The sequence below is a fragment of the Heloderma suspectum genome, chromosome 2 (assembly GCF_057233095.1).
Source record: "Heloderma suspectum isolate Gila_16-S chromosome 2, 16-S_ref, whole genome shotgun sequence".
NCBI lineage: Eukaryota > Metazoa > Chordata > Lepidosauria > Squamata > Helodermatidae > Heloderma > Heloderma suspectum.
Window position 1 is genome coordinate 259,760,446 of NC_139459.1, and position 18,485 is coordinate 259,778,930.

Here is an 18,485-nt window from a genome sequence, read left to right on the forward strand (position 1 = left end):
ATAAATGGCATTGGGGTAACTTTGATTTAATGTTCTCAGCCGTACCCTGTTACATGCAGATGCCACCATGCCTTATCTTTTTTTATTGAAAAGTCATTTCAGACAAGGGCAGCGTGGAGCCGAGAAGCAGGGTGAGGTGCTCTTAACCTTTCCTCAGCTCCCGTGCAAGTACACACTGGATTGTACATGGAGAAACCAAGGGTGGATAGAGTGAAGTGCCTCCTCTCCTGGCTGCCACTCCATTTACAGTTGCCATCTCCCGAACAGGCTTTTTTTCTACTAGTCCACACATTTACATACACAACATGTGGTTTGGCCCTCATTGTGATAGTTCTGAGGTGTACAGTTCACAAGAGTTTTCCCACCCAGTTGGGACTGCCAAACCTCACATATGTGAAATGAAGGGGGAGAGAGAGATTACCAGCCAAAGCTTAGTACAATTTCTTAAAAATGTGCTTTTGGGTTAACTTTAGCTGTTGCAGCAGAATGATTTGTTTATTTTATGACAGCTCCATCAGCAACCTATAGTCAGCAAGTGGAGCAAAGCCAGCCAGCTCCATCCCACTGCTTGGGGTCCACCAGAAGGGCACTTCACCAAGAGGGACCCCTCAAACTTGGGCTGGGCCTTGCCTGTGGTCTCTGTGCAAGCACACACATGGGTTCCATGCCTGTGCAAAGCATCATTTGTGGACCCTCAAGAGCATCAGCCTACAGATTCCCCCAAGCCCAGCATGCATGGCCTACAGGATGGACCCCATGCCTTCCCACTCAACTCTTCTTTGACCACCACAACCTTGGGAAGAAGGTCCTCTTGGTATCTTGGAATTCCAAGTGACCTAGGCCGACTTCGCTCTTTCTCTCACATGGTCTGGGTCCTGTTTTTTTCTCTTCTTCCTCTCTGTTTGTGATTTCTTTCTTTCCATGTTATGGTTTTTGTTTGCCTGCAGCTTCTCTCTAGTGCTTTGATATTGGGGCTGTAGTGTGGACAAAGTCATGGTAGTACAGCTCCTTAGGTTCTCCCTCTGACTCTTTTTCCCAGCACTAGAATCATAAGAGGTTGTTGTGCTGCTGAGAGGCTGCTTCATAAATTGATCGGTAACAGCACTCAGAGTGAATTAATATTTTGGGAATGTATAAAACCAGCCAGTGACATCATTTTAGTCCTCTGTTCCAGTTCAAAGTATGCATGAAGTGCCTGCATTTCAGCCAGCTGTATTATCACCGGGGCTGGCCCTTCTATTAGGAGGAGTGAGGCGGTCACCTCAGGCAGCTGATTTGGGGTGTCTTGAAGGGGCAGCAAAGTGTTAATTATTAAGAGCGCAATCCTGTGGCCGCTAGAGAGTGGCTAGAAGGCCATAGGATTTTTTGGTTTTCGGGAACCGACCTCAGAGCCTGTGCTCCAGGATCAGATCCCAGAAAAGAAAACCACCTTCCTGCCCCCTCCCCTGCCACCTTGTAGGCAGCACAGATCGTCCCGGGTTCCATGCTTGGAACAGCGACATGGAGCAGGAGGAAAGGGTGTGTTCCTGGGGCCGGGGAAGGGCGAGGATGGCAGAAGTGTCGTTATGACGCTTCCTATGTGTTGTCAAGGGCTCCTTGGAGGGCTCTCTCAGTCTAATCCAGTAGCCAAGTCCAGACACAGACAAAGGGATTGTTTTCAAAGCTTTATTCTTTTACAACTTAACAACTCTACAGGTAGCAACTAGATCTGAGCAGCAGCATCCCTATGCCCTAAGTTGGAACAGTTGGTCCCCGTTTGAAAGGCAATTACTGGCAGACCCCTGAATATAAGGACTAGGGAGAACCCCTCCCCTTTTCCCTTGGATCCTCTGGGCGCAGCCGTTCTTTGAGCGCGAACCATCTGGCGCCGCTCTCTGCGTCTGCGCCGCGCATCCCCCCCAGTCTGCTCTCTGTGCTGAGTCACTCCCTGGACTGCTTTCTAAACTAGGAATGTGGGTGGGAGGAATCTCCGTCAGCTGTTGGTCTTGGGAAAAAAGGAGCGCGCTCCTCTCCAAGGAGCGATTGCTCTTCCTCAGCATCAGAACTACTCTGGGATTCTATGGGCTCAGTGTCCACCCTGACATGTGTCATCTGGCCGGTCCCCCCACTCCAGCTAGACAGCTGAAATCGGCTGTCTAGCCAATAATGCAAGGCAGGCGGAGCACAGAGGAGAAGATCCCCTCCATTCTCTGCCTGCCCTGCATTGGATAGGTGGTCACCTCTGAGTTCGGAGGCAGCCGCCTATCCCCATAGGATTGCTCCCTCCATGTATTATAATTGTATTTTTATTCTCTGGGAGAGGCACTTGTGGGATTTTCTGCCTCAGGTACCAAATAACTTGACTGGCTTTGGATCCTGTGCACCTTGACTTGGGGGCAGCGGTGCCATTTGATGCTCTGCCTCAGACAGCAGAATGTCTTGGTCCAGCCCTGATTACCATGGTGCTGTAGCAAATGTTCTAGTTCCTCTAAACGCTACCCAATAACACATAACGAGCATCACAAGTATCACTCCCAACTGCCATTCATCATGATCCTAAACATTTTCATTGCCGTATCTGACTGCAAGACTGGCAAGACGTCATGTACTGTGTTGTTGGAATGAGACAGCAGTCTGCTTATCTTCTCAGAGGAGTGCTTGCTTGCTTCTGTAGCAAGTCTTAGGCCAATTCACAACCTCTGTAAGCTGTCACTACCCACACTCCCTGTCCATGCCACTGCCTCCAGGCATTGGATGTTGCAACTAAATATCGCAAACGCACAGGGCTGGCCCAAGTCATTTTGCTGCCTGAAGCAAAGCACAGGATGGTGCCCCCTCCCATTCTATGTACAAAAAATGACTGGATTGGCAACTGAATCTTTCTTCAACACTGGTGATGGAATAGCATCCTCCACCACTCCAGCAGGCAGCAAGCTAGCTTACAGAGCAGAAAGCAGACACAGAGCAGACTGCTTGGCACATAGCTTTTATTCTCAACGCTTAAGAACATAAGAAGAGCCAGGCTGGATCAGACCAAGGGTCCATCTAGTCCAGCATTCTGTTCACACAGTGGTCAACCATCTGTTGACTGGGAACCCACAAGCAGGACACAAGCGCAACACTACCCTCCCACCCATGGCCCCCAGCAACTGGTGTACATATAGGCATACCGCCTCTGGTGCTGGAGGTAGCACATAGCCCTCAAGCCTAGTAGCCATTGATAGACTTCAGGAATTTGTCTAACTCCCTTGTAAAGCCATCCAATTTCATGGCCATTACTACATCTTGTGGAAGTGAATTCCACAGTTTGACTATGCGCTGTGTGAAGAAGTACTTCCTTTTATCTTTCCTGAATCTCCCATCAATCAGCTTCATGGGATGACCCCGAGTTCTAGTATTATGAGAGAGGGACAGAAAAATCTCCCTATCCACATTCTCTACACCATGCATAATTTTGTACACCTCTATCATGTCTCCCCTTACCCTCCTTTTGTCCAAGTTAAACAAGCCCAGCTGTTGTAACCTCCTCTCATAGGGGAGATGCTCCAGTCCCTTGATCGTTTTAGTTGCCCTACAATATCTTTTTTTTAGGTGGGGTGACCAGAACTGTACACAGTATCCCAAATTTGTTTGCTCCATAGATTTGTATAAGGGCAGTATGATATTGGCAGTTTTATTCTCAATTCCTTTTCTAATTATGCCTAACATGGAGTTTGCCTTTTTTTTAAAACCTTTTTTACCACCATGCTGCTGCTTCCCAGCATCTCCTGCCTGAAACATTCACCTCACTCCGCCGAATGGTAGGGCCAGCCCTATAAACACATGGTTAGATAAAGGCCCCTGATAGTTCAGGGTTGGGCAAGTTGTGGCCCGCCTGATGCTTTCGCCTACAGCCCCTATAAACCCTAGCCAGCATAGCCAATAATGAGGGATTATAGGAGTTGTAGGCCAAAACATCTGGAGGGCCACAAGCTGGCCACCTTTGCAATAGTTACTCTAGACCATCCTTCCCCAGTGTGGTACATTCCAAATGTTTTGGACTTCAACTTCCATCAGTCCCAGCCAGCATGCCAATGGTCAGGAAAGCTTGGATTTGTAGTCTAAAACATCTGGAGAGCACCAGGTTGGGGAAAGTTGCTCTGGACCCTGTAGGTTAGATGCGTGAGCCTGCTGTTTTGGAAGTTACAGAGAAGCCTGAAAACAGAATACAAGCTGATCTTTCAAATGTCTGAAGCTGCTCTTAGGATCCTAAGAAAAACGTAATCTTAAGATTATATCAAGGAAATCAAGAAAATGGTATGTTGGCAGCTTGTTAGATAAAGGCCCCGATTCAAAGGAGTTGGAATGCTCAAACTTACTTTTGGGCGTATTCGCTCTCCAGAACCAGAGCGTTCGATGTTTCTGTCTATCTTCCACTAAGGGTTGAGGGAGAAGGCAAGTGGCCTACCCTGCGGTGTCCTTCAAAAGCCCATGTCTGTGCATAAGAGGGATCTCTCCTCTTAGATTGCATTAGAATTGCTGTGTTTTCCATTTTCCCTTAAAGCTCAATGAAATGATGAGTGAATATGTTCGCTTCTTGTGTCATTCCAGGCTGCAAGAACTCTATTATGAAATTGTTGCCACTTTGACCGCTCTGCTGCGAGAATCACAAGAACAGGCTTTGCAGTCTTTGCAGTCTCTCAAGATCAAATCTGGGTCATCCATTATTCTGAATAAAAATGACTAAAATGTTATTTGCTTCCCGTTTGGAAAAAAAGAAGACCCTCTGGCACACTGCTTAAGAATTAGTGAAATTAAAAGCAACGCTCCTATGAACATCCAGCAGAGCTAGGATTTTGCCCAGTTACTTCACATCCTAGGAAATGTAAACATTATTTGGCTGCTTTGCTAATGTATCTTTGTGTTTGTGGCTGTATCTCTTTCAGTCTTTATAGGCTTAGGTCAAACTGTTAGATCATATCCTGTGATTTTTCTACGAGGCCATGTGGTAGCTGTTAACTGGTAAACCCAGATGGATTGCAAATTAAAAGTGGTGTTCTGTGTGTGCAGGAGTGTTTTTCTGTTCGTTGTGGATCAAAGATAGGTGACTGTGTGAAACTCTCCCTCACACAGCAGTCAATGGGAGCACAGAGCACAAATGAGGGCTTGCACGATGGCAACCACAGTCTCAAAGGCCATGTTTGAACAGTTGCTTTTCATGATAGAATTTGGTTTCCTGGGCACATAAGCTGCCTTTTAAGCGGTTATGCATTTGCATCAGTCTGTGCCCAGATGACCTAGAAAATGGATTGGCGGTGATTTGAATAGCCACATTTTGGATGCATGGTGCAGCAATGTGAGTCAATCATAAATCCCCCTTAAGGTGAGTTGCAAGTTTCTAGAGGTACTTCCTTTCTTTAACTTCCTCTGACAGCATACTTGGATGTTCTTGGGGACCTTCAAGATCAAGAATGTTGTAGATACATCAGCACGATAACCTACAGGAAAAGCAGATTCACCCCCCTTCACCATCACAGGGACCCTTTCTTCAACAGGGCCAATTTGGAGTTTCCAGTATCCCCAGAGTTTCCTCATTTTGTTCCTGATTGCATCCATTTGTATGTTTCCATTCAGCCCCAAGGAGTCTTTCTTCTGAAGGCACTAATGAAGATCTTATGCTTCATTTATGACAGCTTGTATTGTAAGATCCCATATCTTCTGATAAAGGCTGGAACCCTTCAGGTTTGTTTATATAATGGAATAAAGTCTATTTTATTGGAGGCTAGTGGAAACACCCCACCCCAAGTCTTAATGCAATGCATATGCAGGAATAGCCTATAGCTTATCTATTCAAGTGCATCCTTCGCCTCACAAATGAAATGGATGCAGTATATAGCTTTGCATAACTTGCATGGGCTAGAGCAGGAGTAGGCAAGCCAGTGCCCTCCAGATGATTTGGATGACAACTCCCATAGTCCCTGACTGTTGGCCATGCTGGCTGGAGCTGATGGGAGGTGTAGTCCAAGCCATATGCAGAATACCAGGTTGCCTAACTCCAGGGTTAGAACAAAAGGAATGGTTGGGGAAAGAAGTCATGGTCATGTAATGCGACTTGACTTCCAAATCAGCTGAAACATGTGCTTGGAATGATATCCTTAGCCAGTCTGGACAAAATGGAAAAGATTCTCTGTAGTGATTAAGTCCATTATTCTGGAGCCATGGGATGCTGCCTGTTCACAGAGGGAATGTATCAGATGTTGAGCATATGCCGTCCTTGAATTAACCCAAAGTATGAGAAATAGCAAGGAAACATTCTAGACACTACTGGATGGAGAAATATTCAGCTCTTGAAATATTCTGAGAATTCCACTGATAGAATTTACCAACCCTCTCCCAAGGAAGAAAAAGAAAAGGTTACAATATTTGGTGCTGAGTTTTCTAAGCTCTTTTTTTTATATTACAGCTGTGAAGCACTTTATGATTATATGTAGTGGACTGGTGTATAATATTACAAAAAGTACCACTTGAAAAATGTCCTCTTTAATAGTATAAGTGGTTAGTCTGGATAACTCGGTGGCTTTTTAGCAGTAAAATAAATTAGAAACAGATGTGAACAGTATCTAATTCTAGGCTCAGAAATGTTTGAAAAATGATGTGCGTAAAGCAAAATTATTGACATTTTCTGACAGAGATATGGAGTGATTTTTTTTTTTAGGTTAACAGAACAAGTTCATTTATCATGCTGCACATATCTTTCTGAGTACAACTCACTGAGCCAAATTGGGTTTTGGTTTCCTCAGGCAAATCATTTTAAGGCTGGGCTGTGAACTGTCAATGAACAAATATTCCTCTCCATAGACATGAGTTTTGATATGCTATTTTATAGGTCATTCTTGTACATTGGAATATTTTGTGTTTTTATTAGCTACACAAGTACAGTCTGCATTGGGGAGCAGTGCCTAAATTTGACTGGGCAATTTAGTCTGATCACTCAGTATATTTATTTGGACTGCTTTTAATTATATAGCACTGGATGTCTCAAATTATTCCAACAGCTTCAATTTGAATTCCTCATTTTGTTTTTAAAATGATGGGTCCCAATTCAGAGATCCTGATATGCAAAACAGATTGTATTTATTTTTGTATCTTTATATCCTGCCTCTCAATCTTAATGTTCAAGGTGGCTTACAACAGAATCCCTACTGCACACATAAAACTGATAAAACCAGACAACAATAAAAACAAAACAACAAACATGGTAAGAGCAGCAGCAGCAAAAACATCAAAGGAGAGCTTAATATGTGTTTACAGCCAAGAAACATGCACTCGAAAAGTTCTAAACACTAATCAAAGCTTGTATGAACAGCAGCAATTTTAACTGGTATCTAAAAACCATTCAAGAGGGTGCTGAGCAAATGGAAAGGGGGATGGTGCTCCACATTTGAAGTGCCACCATTGAGAAGACCCTGTCCTTGGTTGCTACGCTTCACCTCTGAAGTTGGGATGCACCCTGAGGAGACCTTAATAAATAGGCAGATTATTTTTGCACTGTCAACACCGACAGCTTTCTGTGTGTGCATGCACATGTGTGTATTTTAGAAATGGGGTAGTCCCCTTAGTGCAAGAGAGCCTAACAGAACTATTAGAGTTAACAGCACTGATCGCCTGTTCGGTGGGGGGACCATTTGTTTACCACTTGCTGCCTCCCTTTATATATAAAGGGTTCCACATATGGAAACTTGTTTCCACCAAGATCACTCTGCTCGACTGTGCTGATTGTGTTATTCTGTAGGATCTTTTATCTTCAAGACTTTAAGGGCAAATCCATCTGCAGTTGCCTATTTTCTACCCTTTTTCTTTGGGAAGACATTTACAACTTCAAACAGAAGCCCCTCATAAAAGTCCTAGAGAGGAACCAATGATACACGTTCCTACTAAATTTAGTTTTCATGTTGTCGTTTGTAGTAATTTCATAGTTTATGAAGAACACTTTCTCAAACTTCTGCAGCATAATGAAAACACATGTAGCTCTAGGAGACAATATGTGACCGTTTTCATGGAGAGAGTATATCAAAACCTCTTTCTTTTTTTTACTTTGACAGTTATATGGACCACATTTCAACAAGACAGAGAAACTGGAAGAATGTTATCAAGTACAGAATTTCTCACTTTAATGATAGCCATTTTTCATATACAGCTCCCAATGCTATCTGAAATAATTTCTTATTTAATAATTTTTGAAATATTTATATTATTGAAAACAATAGGAAATATAGCACAAATTAAATAGAAAATATAATGAAATGTGATTTATCTGCACTAGTGTTTGAAGACAGAAAATTGTTACTGGGCATTGGATTAGATATGATATTGCCTAGTCCTCTGTCTTGCTATTTGCATTTATTGTTGATTTCAGTGGAATTTGGAATTCACCGTGGTTGTCAGAAATACCGTACTTCAGAGGATTGTTCCTTATTCCACACTTCCTTAAAACAGAGTTGAATAGAAGCAGACCATGAACCACCAGGAGGCGGATCATTGACTAATTTCCAGCGGAACATTTTGCACCAGCTGGTTGCAGAATTGCTTGCAAAGTATGCTGTATTTGATGGATCTTGATCAGACCCGACAAGCCAAAGTGCACAACAAACAGAAAGATGGTATTTGTTAAATTCAATGGTGCACCCATAAACCCAGATGAAACAGAAGGTATTCTGTCTTGAATCAGCCTAAAAGGTAGGAAACCATGTACCAAGACCTCACTTGGATCTGGCTGTATCTTTTGAGCCTTCTCTGTAGTTCTGATGTTTAGAACAGAGTGATAGAATTTAAACAATGATGGGATAATAAATTTCATTTGGGCCTGTTTACATAGGTATGAAGCTGTAGTCATGTTACAATTACTGCCTTATTCTGAAATGGCATAAATAGAGCAACTGGAAATATTTAACCAAGCGGATCCTTCTGCCAGTGAGCTATCTGAATACAGAGGGACAGCAAAATGTAATGGCTGGGTTCTTTGCAAGTGCTCAAGTATTGTGTAACCTGAGCTTAAGAGTGGATGAGAATATTTCACATTGGCCAATCAACTCTAGCTGTCTTGCAGCAGTGCCATATTGTTAACTAGGACCAGGGCATTTGAATTCTGAATGGTTAACCGAGGACTGCTAAGAGGATGCTGAGTTTCACATGGCACTAAATGCATTTTAGACTTAGGTAGCCAAACTCAAAAGGCTATGAGTCTTTGTTATTTAACCTCAATATGTGGCTGAATGAGAATATCGGTTATCATTAATATCTAAAAAGCTCTGAAAACAGTGGCCAACAAAAACAAAACAAAGCACCACTCTCCGAGTTTATTAGGGCCTGAAGTTTATTTTATTTAATTGTTTCAAAATCCGCCTCACAAGATAGTAGGGCTGGAAGACAAAGTTGAAGAAAAAGAATTTGACATGCTTCTCAGTGTGTGAAATTTGGTCCTGAAGATGAAAACATTCAACACTCCCCACCCGCCCCTCCCCAAATGTTGGCGATTTACTCCCACAGAGAAATATATGTGGAGGATTACCTAAGAAAAACATTGTAGCAGGGCCAGCTCCAGACACTTTGCTGCCTGAGGTGGAATAGCAAATGATGCCCCCCCCCCCGCCTCCCCAAGACATGGCACATAGTACCCAAGGCTGTCCAAGTTATTCTGGCACCTGACACAGAAAATACCACAAGCAAGTACCTGTCCCTGGGAGTAAAAAGAATACATAAAAAACCCCACTAAAAACATACCGTCATCTCTTCCTAATGGTACAGTTGGCCCTGAATTGCTGGGGTTCAGAATCCATGTAGATTTGTATTCTCCACCAAATATTGAGAGACATATAGAATCATAAGTGTTAGGAGGGACTTGTAGGCCATCTACCACAACCCCCTGCTTGACACAGGAAATCCAGAGCAAGAGCTTTGCTCGACTATCAGATTGCTCTTACTGTTAAGACTTTTCTCCTAATGTTCAAACAAAATCTTCCCTCCTGTAATTTAAATCCATTAAATCTAGTCCTGCTAGATCCTGGAGCAGCAAAGAACAAGTCTTTGCCCTCTTCCGTGTGACAGCCCTTCAGGCATTTGAGGATGTCATGATGTTCCCTCTGTCTTTTCTTCTTTAGGCTAAACAAACCCAGTTTCTTCCATCTTTCCTCATAGGACATGTTCTCCATGCTGCTGACCATACTCACTGCCCCCTCTGAACCTGTTCCAATTAGTCTACATGCTTCTTAAAGTGAAATGCCCAGAACTGGACACAATGTCCCAGCAGAGTGCAAGTCTAAGTGTAAGCATGTCGTCAAGCTCATTATATGTTTTTGAGGGACAAAAAATAAACTACAAAAAGATGTGTCTGAGATCTGATCTAGCTATTATGATCACAATGGGGATGCTAATTGCTATGATGAACTCCACCCCACCTAGTTATATAACCAAGTGAGTTGGTTATATGCAGTGAGTTCCACATCCCACCCCAGCATATGATCTTGCAGGCAAGGAAACTCATTGCATGATGGTCTTGATGCATGCAGTGATGTCCTTTTGACAAGAAACCTTGGAGGCTGGGAAGGTGGAACATTTGTCATGGAGACCCCAAACCCTGTGATAAAGATAACATTTAAACTTCCCCTGAGGTGGTTCTCAGAAGCTAGTTGAGTTGGCCACTTCTGGGTGCCCCCACCAAATGAGGCAAGATGGGTGGCTACTAGAAAAGAGGGCCTTTTTAGTGATGGCACCCGAGAGAGGCTTGCTTGGTGCCAAAGTTATTGCCTTTTTGCGTGCCAGGTGAAGAGATGTTCATTCTCCTAGTCTTTTACTTTTTCAGTTTTAAATATGTGTTTGTGCTTTTTAGATCTTTGCACTGTTGTTGTCCTCTGCTGTTCACTTTGTTTTGTGGCTGTTTTAATTTGCTTTAGATTTTACATTATGGGTTGCATCCAATGTTAGGCCAACTGAAGTCCCATTCATTCCAATGGATCTACTCTAAGTAGGACTAGCATTGGATACAACCCATTGCTTTATTATATTTGTGTATTTTATGGGCTTTTCTTTATTTGTGAACCACCCAGAGAACTTTGGTGGCATAGAAACGCAGCACCGGAATAAATAAACCTAACTTAATGTTTTGATTTACTCCTACACAATTACTCTAGAGTGTGAAGTGAGTAGATCAAGAACAGTTTGAAACTGGGGGATGGGAAAGGAGAACCAGCACCTATTTATTTCCAACTGGAGAAATATTAACTCCCTGGCCCCCACTGCCAGTTGTATGGCCATCTGTTAACAAGCATTTGTGCACACCTTGATCAGAAGACTCAAAACCAATTTTACTAGTCTGTTGCACAGCAGGTTTTTGTACTTATAAAACTGCTCCTTAATTACTTCCAAAGTTACTTAGCAAAGATAATACTGCTTTCGTCCCTCTATTCTCCATACCTTTTGGAGTGGAGGTGGGATGTCTTCAGAATTATATATGCAAGTCTTTTCTCCTCAGACCAGTGGTCTGAGACCATGACTGATCAGGGGGACTTTCTTAGCAGAATGGTTTTATTTTTTAATATTTTAAAATTATGTATTTTACCCATTCATTTACCCTAGGGATAAAGAGCGTTAAAAACATCAGGCATACCTACAAATGGAGAGGTTCACATAAGCTAGACAAAGCAAATTTTGCTTCATACCTGTCTTGGACATCAGATGCATGCAGCATATCCAATCCCCCCAATTATATGTTGGCTTCCCACCCATCTCTAGGGCAGAAGGGGTCATAGTGTGGACTGTGCCAACCTCAGAAAGTTGCATTCCACCATGGGATTTCCTTGCCTTCATAAAGGGTGGGAGATGTCTTGTGTGTCACCATAAGCGGGCCAATGCCCCCCAAGGACTTTACCGAGGAGAACCAAGGAGGACAATGTCCCCCATGTCTCACTGAGCTTCCATGCCCCAGCATATGAAGTAAGTAAACTGTCCATTTTGCAACAACCAGAGATCAGTAGAGTTGTATTAGATCATTTGTATGTTCCATACAGTTGTGGCCTTACCTTAGCACAGTGGTGTCTGCCAGGCATCCTTTCTGGGGTAAATGGGCAAATTCCTATAAAGGCAGATTTTTTTTCAGACCCTCCAACTGTATCTCTTTAACAGGTACAGTATCTATTTCTCTCTCCAGGTTGGTGATATGTATGGAATTTGTACTTAATTGTGGAGCTTAAGATAGACCATGTCATGTTATCCAGCTTTGATCCCCTTCAAGCTCAGAGGAAGGCATAAATGGAGAGGAGGCATTTTGGTGGGGACTGTCTTTCTCCACTCCAGGTCTTTCTGGTTCAGGAGATATTGCTTTGCCACACTTCCAGTACTGTTCTTATCACTGCCATGCCATAGCAGCTGACTGCGGCAGAATTGGGCAGTGGCCCTTAAAGAGCACAGACAGCTCCTTAGAGGGGTGGAGCCAAAGCAAGACCAGCCTGACCAGCCTTCATAAGGCCTCTGCATCCTGCTGATGCAACAGCGCTCTTTATGTGGGTGGGAATGCTCCAGGCAGCACTCACCTTCAGTGCTTTGTCCAGGGTCCTGACAGCTTCTGCTTTATTGGACATGACCCTGATGTACTGGGTGAGGCCCTGCCACACCAGAAAGTGCCTCTACCACAGTCAGCTTCCCCTGTGAGCATTTAGCCATTACCAGCCAGATCAGACTGATGAGAGAAACACACCGTGTAATGCTGTAAATGTATACAGACTTTTGAAATTCGGTAACTATTCATATTTGAGGAGAGAGATTCAGTGTGATGAATAACACATTTATGACAAGGAATCATAAAAATGTGTGCACTAATGTGGAGGGAAATGTATAGTTGTCAAGTAAATTTTTTCTTTAGTCTAAAGGCTAAAGATATTTTCTCAAGCATGAATGGATAGCAGATGTTTTCAATGGTTTTTGATTGTTGGGGACTGCTAGCTTTGACACACACAAGGCAAAATCCTTGAGGAAAATAGCTGGGGTTCCAAGTACATGTTGTTTGCTTTGGGGTGGGGGGTATTTGAGGTTGTTTTAATGTTTAACATGGAGTATATATTTGTAAATAAACTGGTATCACAAAACTTCCAATATTCTATCTTCAGAATGAAGCTGAAAGTAAAAGGCTACACCCTTGAAACTTCCTCCTGTTCAAGGCAGCGGGGAATATGTGAAACAATATATTCAAAGAGAGTATTTAACAAAGTGAGTATTTCAAACACTTCTTTGCTGAGTTAGGTGTGTCACCAATTTCCGAAAGGAAGGGATTCGTGCACATTATGTATTCCTTATTAATGTGAAACAAATGTAGTTCCCCGCCACCCCACCCCACATCACATGTTGCAGGGAGCAACTCTGCAACTCCAGAGAGTAAAATGATTCCCACAAATTTTCAGCACCAAGTAATTTCCCATTCCTCACAGCTGAGATGTTTCTAATACCCGTTTGCTTATGCTCTAAGGGAGCTTCCAACAGTGGTGTCAGGTGTCTGTGCACATCTGCCACCTGGTTTTATTAATCGGTCTGTGTGTGAACAGAGTGACAGGTGTTACCTGCTTACTTGCGGATGTCAGTTCCTGGGGCATCCTGGGTTTTCTTTGGAGGCCTCCCTTCAAAATTACGACTGTATTTAGTGTCAAAGATCTATTGATATCCCAGTCAAAAGGAATATTAAAAATAAATAAATCTGAAGACTGATATTACTTTAGACATCTCCATTTGTTCTGATTGTCCATGCTATGACAGATTTACATGGCAGATTATGTAGATGACTGAAGACATCATGGCATTAGGGGATGTTAAATTTCATGTTACTGTCGTAAATTTGATCCAACTGAAATAAGCTTGTTGTTAATCTGTGCTTACAAAGTGAATGCAAAATTACAACTTTTTTTTTTTAATTGCCAAAGGGAGTGGGAGAGGCCATTTGGAAAATATCCATTTAAAAGAATATAAAATACATCACAGGCTTTACAAAATGGGAAAGATTTATTAGATGTCCACCAACTCTAGGTTTTAGCAACTAAAATTTAGCTCGTCCCTGGCTATTCAAAATAAGAAATGGTGCAAATCTTGTATAAAGCCCATTATTTCAAACATCTTAAGGCACTGAGTACACTTTTATGAGTTACAGATAGATCCAACGATAAGTGATACAAAAAACAACATTAGTCGAGACTATAAGGCTAATACACCCTGCTGGAAGAGGCCAAAAATGCCTGCCAGGAGAATAGAAGTGTGCATGTGGGAAAAGATCTTAGCCTTTAGGCAGCTTCATGTGGTCCTTCTAGAGACCAAGGTCCCAAGCTGTATACATCTTTAAAGATTAAAACAAAGCCTTGGAATTTTGATTGGAAATGGACTAGCCCTACACAGGACACAGTGCAGTACTTTTAGTACAGTGTGGATAATGATAGCCAGGTTTTAGACCTGACACAGCGGGTGCACAAATGCCACATGGGCAGCCAATGCCAGGGCCAGTTCTGAAAGTAACACCAAGCTGCAAACAGCATCCTTTAGGGGGAATGCCTTCCCATGCAGAACAGCCTGAGCATGCCTCCCAATTCAGATGAACTGCCTATCAGCAGTACCTCCATCTTATGGGGATTGAGCTTCAGATTGGCTCCCATCCAGTCTATGACTGATTCATGACATTGATTCAGCACATTCACAAGCCCTATTCAGTGGTTACTGAAACTAGCATTATTCACCATGTGAGCAGGAACAGGGCCAGGTCAAGTAGCCCTGCCTCCCGACTGGAGCAGAGTGCCCTGAACGCCCATCCTGAACAGAAGGATGACATATCAAAAGGCACCAAAGGGTCCAAAGAAATTAACAGGGTCTCACTCTCCCTGTTGTTTTCCTGGCATAGGTTGTCCATCAGAGCAGCCAAGACTCTTTCAGTGCCAAAAGCAGGTCAGCAACCAGACTGAAATGGATCCAGATCATCATGTCATCTAAGAATGCCTGGAATTGCCTTTCAATCATCTCTCAGTGGCTTTCAGTACCATTGACCATGGTATCCTTCTGGAGAGGGTGTCTGGGCTGGGAGTTGGAGGCACTGCACTGCAGTGGTTCCGCTCCTTCTTGGACAGTCAATTCCAGAAGGTGGTGCTGGGGGATTATTGCTCTGTGCCTTGGCAACTATGCCATGGGGTTCGACAGGGCTCTATTCTATCCCCCATGCTGTTCAACATCTACATAAAACTACTGGGGGAGGTTATCTGGAGGTGTGAGCTGAGATGCCATCAATATGCAGATGATACTCAGCTCTACCTCTCTTTTTCATCAAATCCAGGTGAGGCTGTGGGCTCCTTCACACACAGCTTTTATCCTACTATTGAGATTGCTCACTCACAGAAGTTTGCAGGCCCTTTAGATGAAGTCGTCAACCTCCAGGGCATCCCCTGCACTAAATGACCTTTATACCATTTTTAAATAGATTGGAGATAGTGAGCTATCAAATTAGCCCGCTTGTGTTCCTCTTGAGTTCCTTCTATGAAAAGGAAAAGCCGCAAGAAGAGGAGCGAGATCAATGAAACATATGGACGACTCAGATTAGAGGAGAAGGAGGGGGAAAGGGGGCGGGGAGGAAGCACATGTAAAGGGAGTCCATCATGATCCTGCATTTAAAATGGAAGCAGAAAGCCCCCTTTTAAATGCAGGATTTTAGGCTCGTGTAGAGATGCTGTGTGTTTGTTCTGAATCAGTGCTTGGGCATGATCATGGACTAGTTGAGGGCTAATAAACTGAGACTCAATCCAGACAAGGTGGAGGTACTGTTAGCGTGTGGTTTGTCTGCCCAGCTAGGTGATGTTCACCCTGTTCTGGAGGGGGTTGCACTCCCCCGAAAGGATCAGGTTTGTAGTTTGGGAGTGCTCCTGGACCCCGAACTGTCACTTGAGGCACAGGAGGACTCAGTAGCATGGAGCACTTTTTATCAGCTTAGGCTGATATACCAACTATGCCCTTATCTGGACAGAGATAGCCTAGCTACAGTTATCCATGCTCTGTTAACTTCTCATTGGGATTACTGCAATACATTATACGTGGGGCTGCCTTTGAAAACTGTCCGGAAACTTCAGCTGGTCCAAGACAGGGCAGTGAGATTGGCCAGTCCCTGTTAACAATGAGATCACATTATGCCAGTACTTTTCCAGCTGCACTGGTTGCCAGGTTATCTCTGAACCTGATTCAAGGTGCTGGTATTAACATTCAAAGCCCTAAACGGCTTGGGGCCAGGTTATCTGAAGGATCGCCTCCTCCCATATGTACCTGCCTGGACCCTAAGATCATCTTCGGGTGTCCTTCTCCGGGAAACCCTGCAAAAAAAAGTGAGGTGGGTGGCTACCAGGAAGAGGGCCTTTTCTGCTGTGGCACCCTGGCTGTGGAATGAGCTCCCTAGAGAGATTTGCCTGGTGCCTAAGTTGTAATCTTTCCATCGCCAGGTGAAACCCTTTCTATTTTCCCAGGAATTTTAGCATTTTAGCATTCTAGTCTTTTAGTTTTGCTATTTTAAATTTGTTACTGTATTTTAAATCTCTGCATTGCTTTTAGGTTTTATGCTGATTGTACTTTTATACTGTAGTTTTAATGCTTTTATATTTTTTATGCTGTACTTGTGGTTTTCATTTTTGTGAACTGCCCAGAGAGCTTGGGCTATTGGGAGGTATAGAAATGTAATAAATAAATACATACATAAACACATAAATAAGAAACTTTCTTTCTTTCTTTCTTTCTTTCTTTCTTTCTTTCTTTCTTTCTTTCTTTCTTTCTTTCTGGTCATATAAATAATAATACTAGCAGTTTGTTTAATCAGTGTGGAGATCAGGCTGGCTAATAATTCTGTATTCTGCAGAGACTCATGGACAGTAAAGTTAAGACCAAGGTTAAAGAAGGGCCATAGCTCAGTGGGAGAGCAGCTGCTTTGCATGCAGAAAGTCCCAGGTTGGATCCCCGGCATCTCCAGGTAGGGTCTGACTCGGTGCAAAGCAGCTTTCTGTGTTCCTGTGTTCCAAGCCATGGGCATTGTCTTCTTGCAAGATGCTGAAATAGTTTCATCAGTGCAAGGAAAAACAGATGTTGTGTTGGTCATTCCTGTCAGTGGGACTGGAGAATTGCTTAAGGGATTTTACATGCTTGAAAGTAAAAGCAAGACAGGAGGTACATTCCAGACTTGCTCCACACAGGAAGTGTCCACAATCCACAATGACTTCCAGTTTTTCCAGGGGCTGTTGGAAGATGCTCCAACTAGTTCATCCCTGACATTTAGGAATCCCCTTATGTTTCCCTGTGGCTTTGAAGCATGAAACCTGTGTGAAGCATGGAAAGAAATGAGGGAGAGGTGGCAGAAATTTTACTAGCCACATGCTAGGTGAAACCCAGAGGTTTGCCAGAGAGGAAGAAAGTCCTGGCAAGATGGGAATAGTTAAGATGTTTCTAACACCGATGAGCTGCAGTCAGGAACTGCAGCTGTGCAATGAATGGGCAACAGTAAGTGAAACAGGTGACTCCTGGGCCAATGTAACTTGTTCAGTGAACCATTAAAGGCACCTGGACCCTTTTGTTCCAGAGTCGGAGCTGCTCCTTGCTAAGCAGGCATTTGTCTGGCTGGTCATTGTCCAAATCACCCCCCAAAGAAGACAGACAGCTCCTGAAAATCAGGCCGAGACGGGATAAAGAGCAGAGCGAGTGGGTCAGTGTGTGGAATGCACAGCCCCAGTGCTGGTCTGGGAACGGTCATGTGTAATTGAGCCGGCTAAAGGTTAAACATCCTTGGATGCGTCTTGGCCTGCTGTCAGTCATCGTGGAGGCTCCTTGTGGCCTTTGGGAGGGTCTCCCTTCTCCACTAATGAGCACCAGAAAGAAATTGGCATCATTTGTTAAGGGAGCTGTTGGGAATGGCCAGCAGTCCTGTTGCTTTACTGATTATCCTGAGGGGAAAATTCCTGGTTTGTGAATGGCCCAAGTCTTGATATCTTTTACCTGGTGACATATGCCCATGACCTATGGTGACTGATATATGCTGTAACTCTAATTCATACATATGTGACAGCTGACATACATCTACACACACACAAAGAGAAAGAGGCCTTCTGTTTAAGACCCAGTGTGGTGCAGTGGTTAGAATGTTGGACTGGGACTCCAGAGACCTGGGTTCAAGTCCCCAATCAGTCATGAAGCTCACAGGGTGACTTTGAGCCAGTCACTGACTCTCAGCCTAACCTACCTCACAGGGTTGTCGTAAGGTTAAAATGGAGAGGAGGGAGATCATGTACACCACCTTCAGTGGGCTTCTTGGAGGAAAGGTAGGATATCAGTGTAACAAACAAGCAAACAATATGGACTTTTGCAATTGGACCACCCAGCCCATTGGTTTCTACTCTGAGCGGCAGAGGCTTCTCAGGTTCTCAGGCAGGAGTCTTTCCAAGCCCTGTTATCTGATCTTCTTCTCACTGGAGATGCCAGGAATTGAA

General features: G+C 43.6%; 1 protein-coding gene across 1 annotated transcript in view; it reads left to right on the top strand.

The window, feature by feature from the left end:
* CATSPER3 (cation channel sperm associated 3) overlaps window positions 1-5,025 on the top strand; it is a 45,292-nt gene extending 40,267 nt beyond the window's left edge. The window contains exon 8 of the mRNA XM_084829807.1: window positions 4,570-5,025. Coding sequence (XP_084685933.1) covers window positions 4,570-4,705 — 136 coding nt within the window. The 3' untranslated portion in view covers window positions 4,706-5,025. The remainder of the gene's footprint in view (window positions 1-4,569) is intronic.
* Window positions 5,026-18,485: the final 13,460 nt, after the last annotated feature.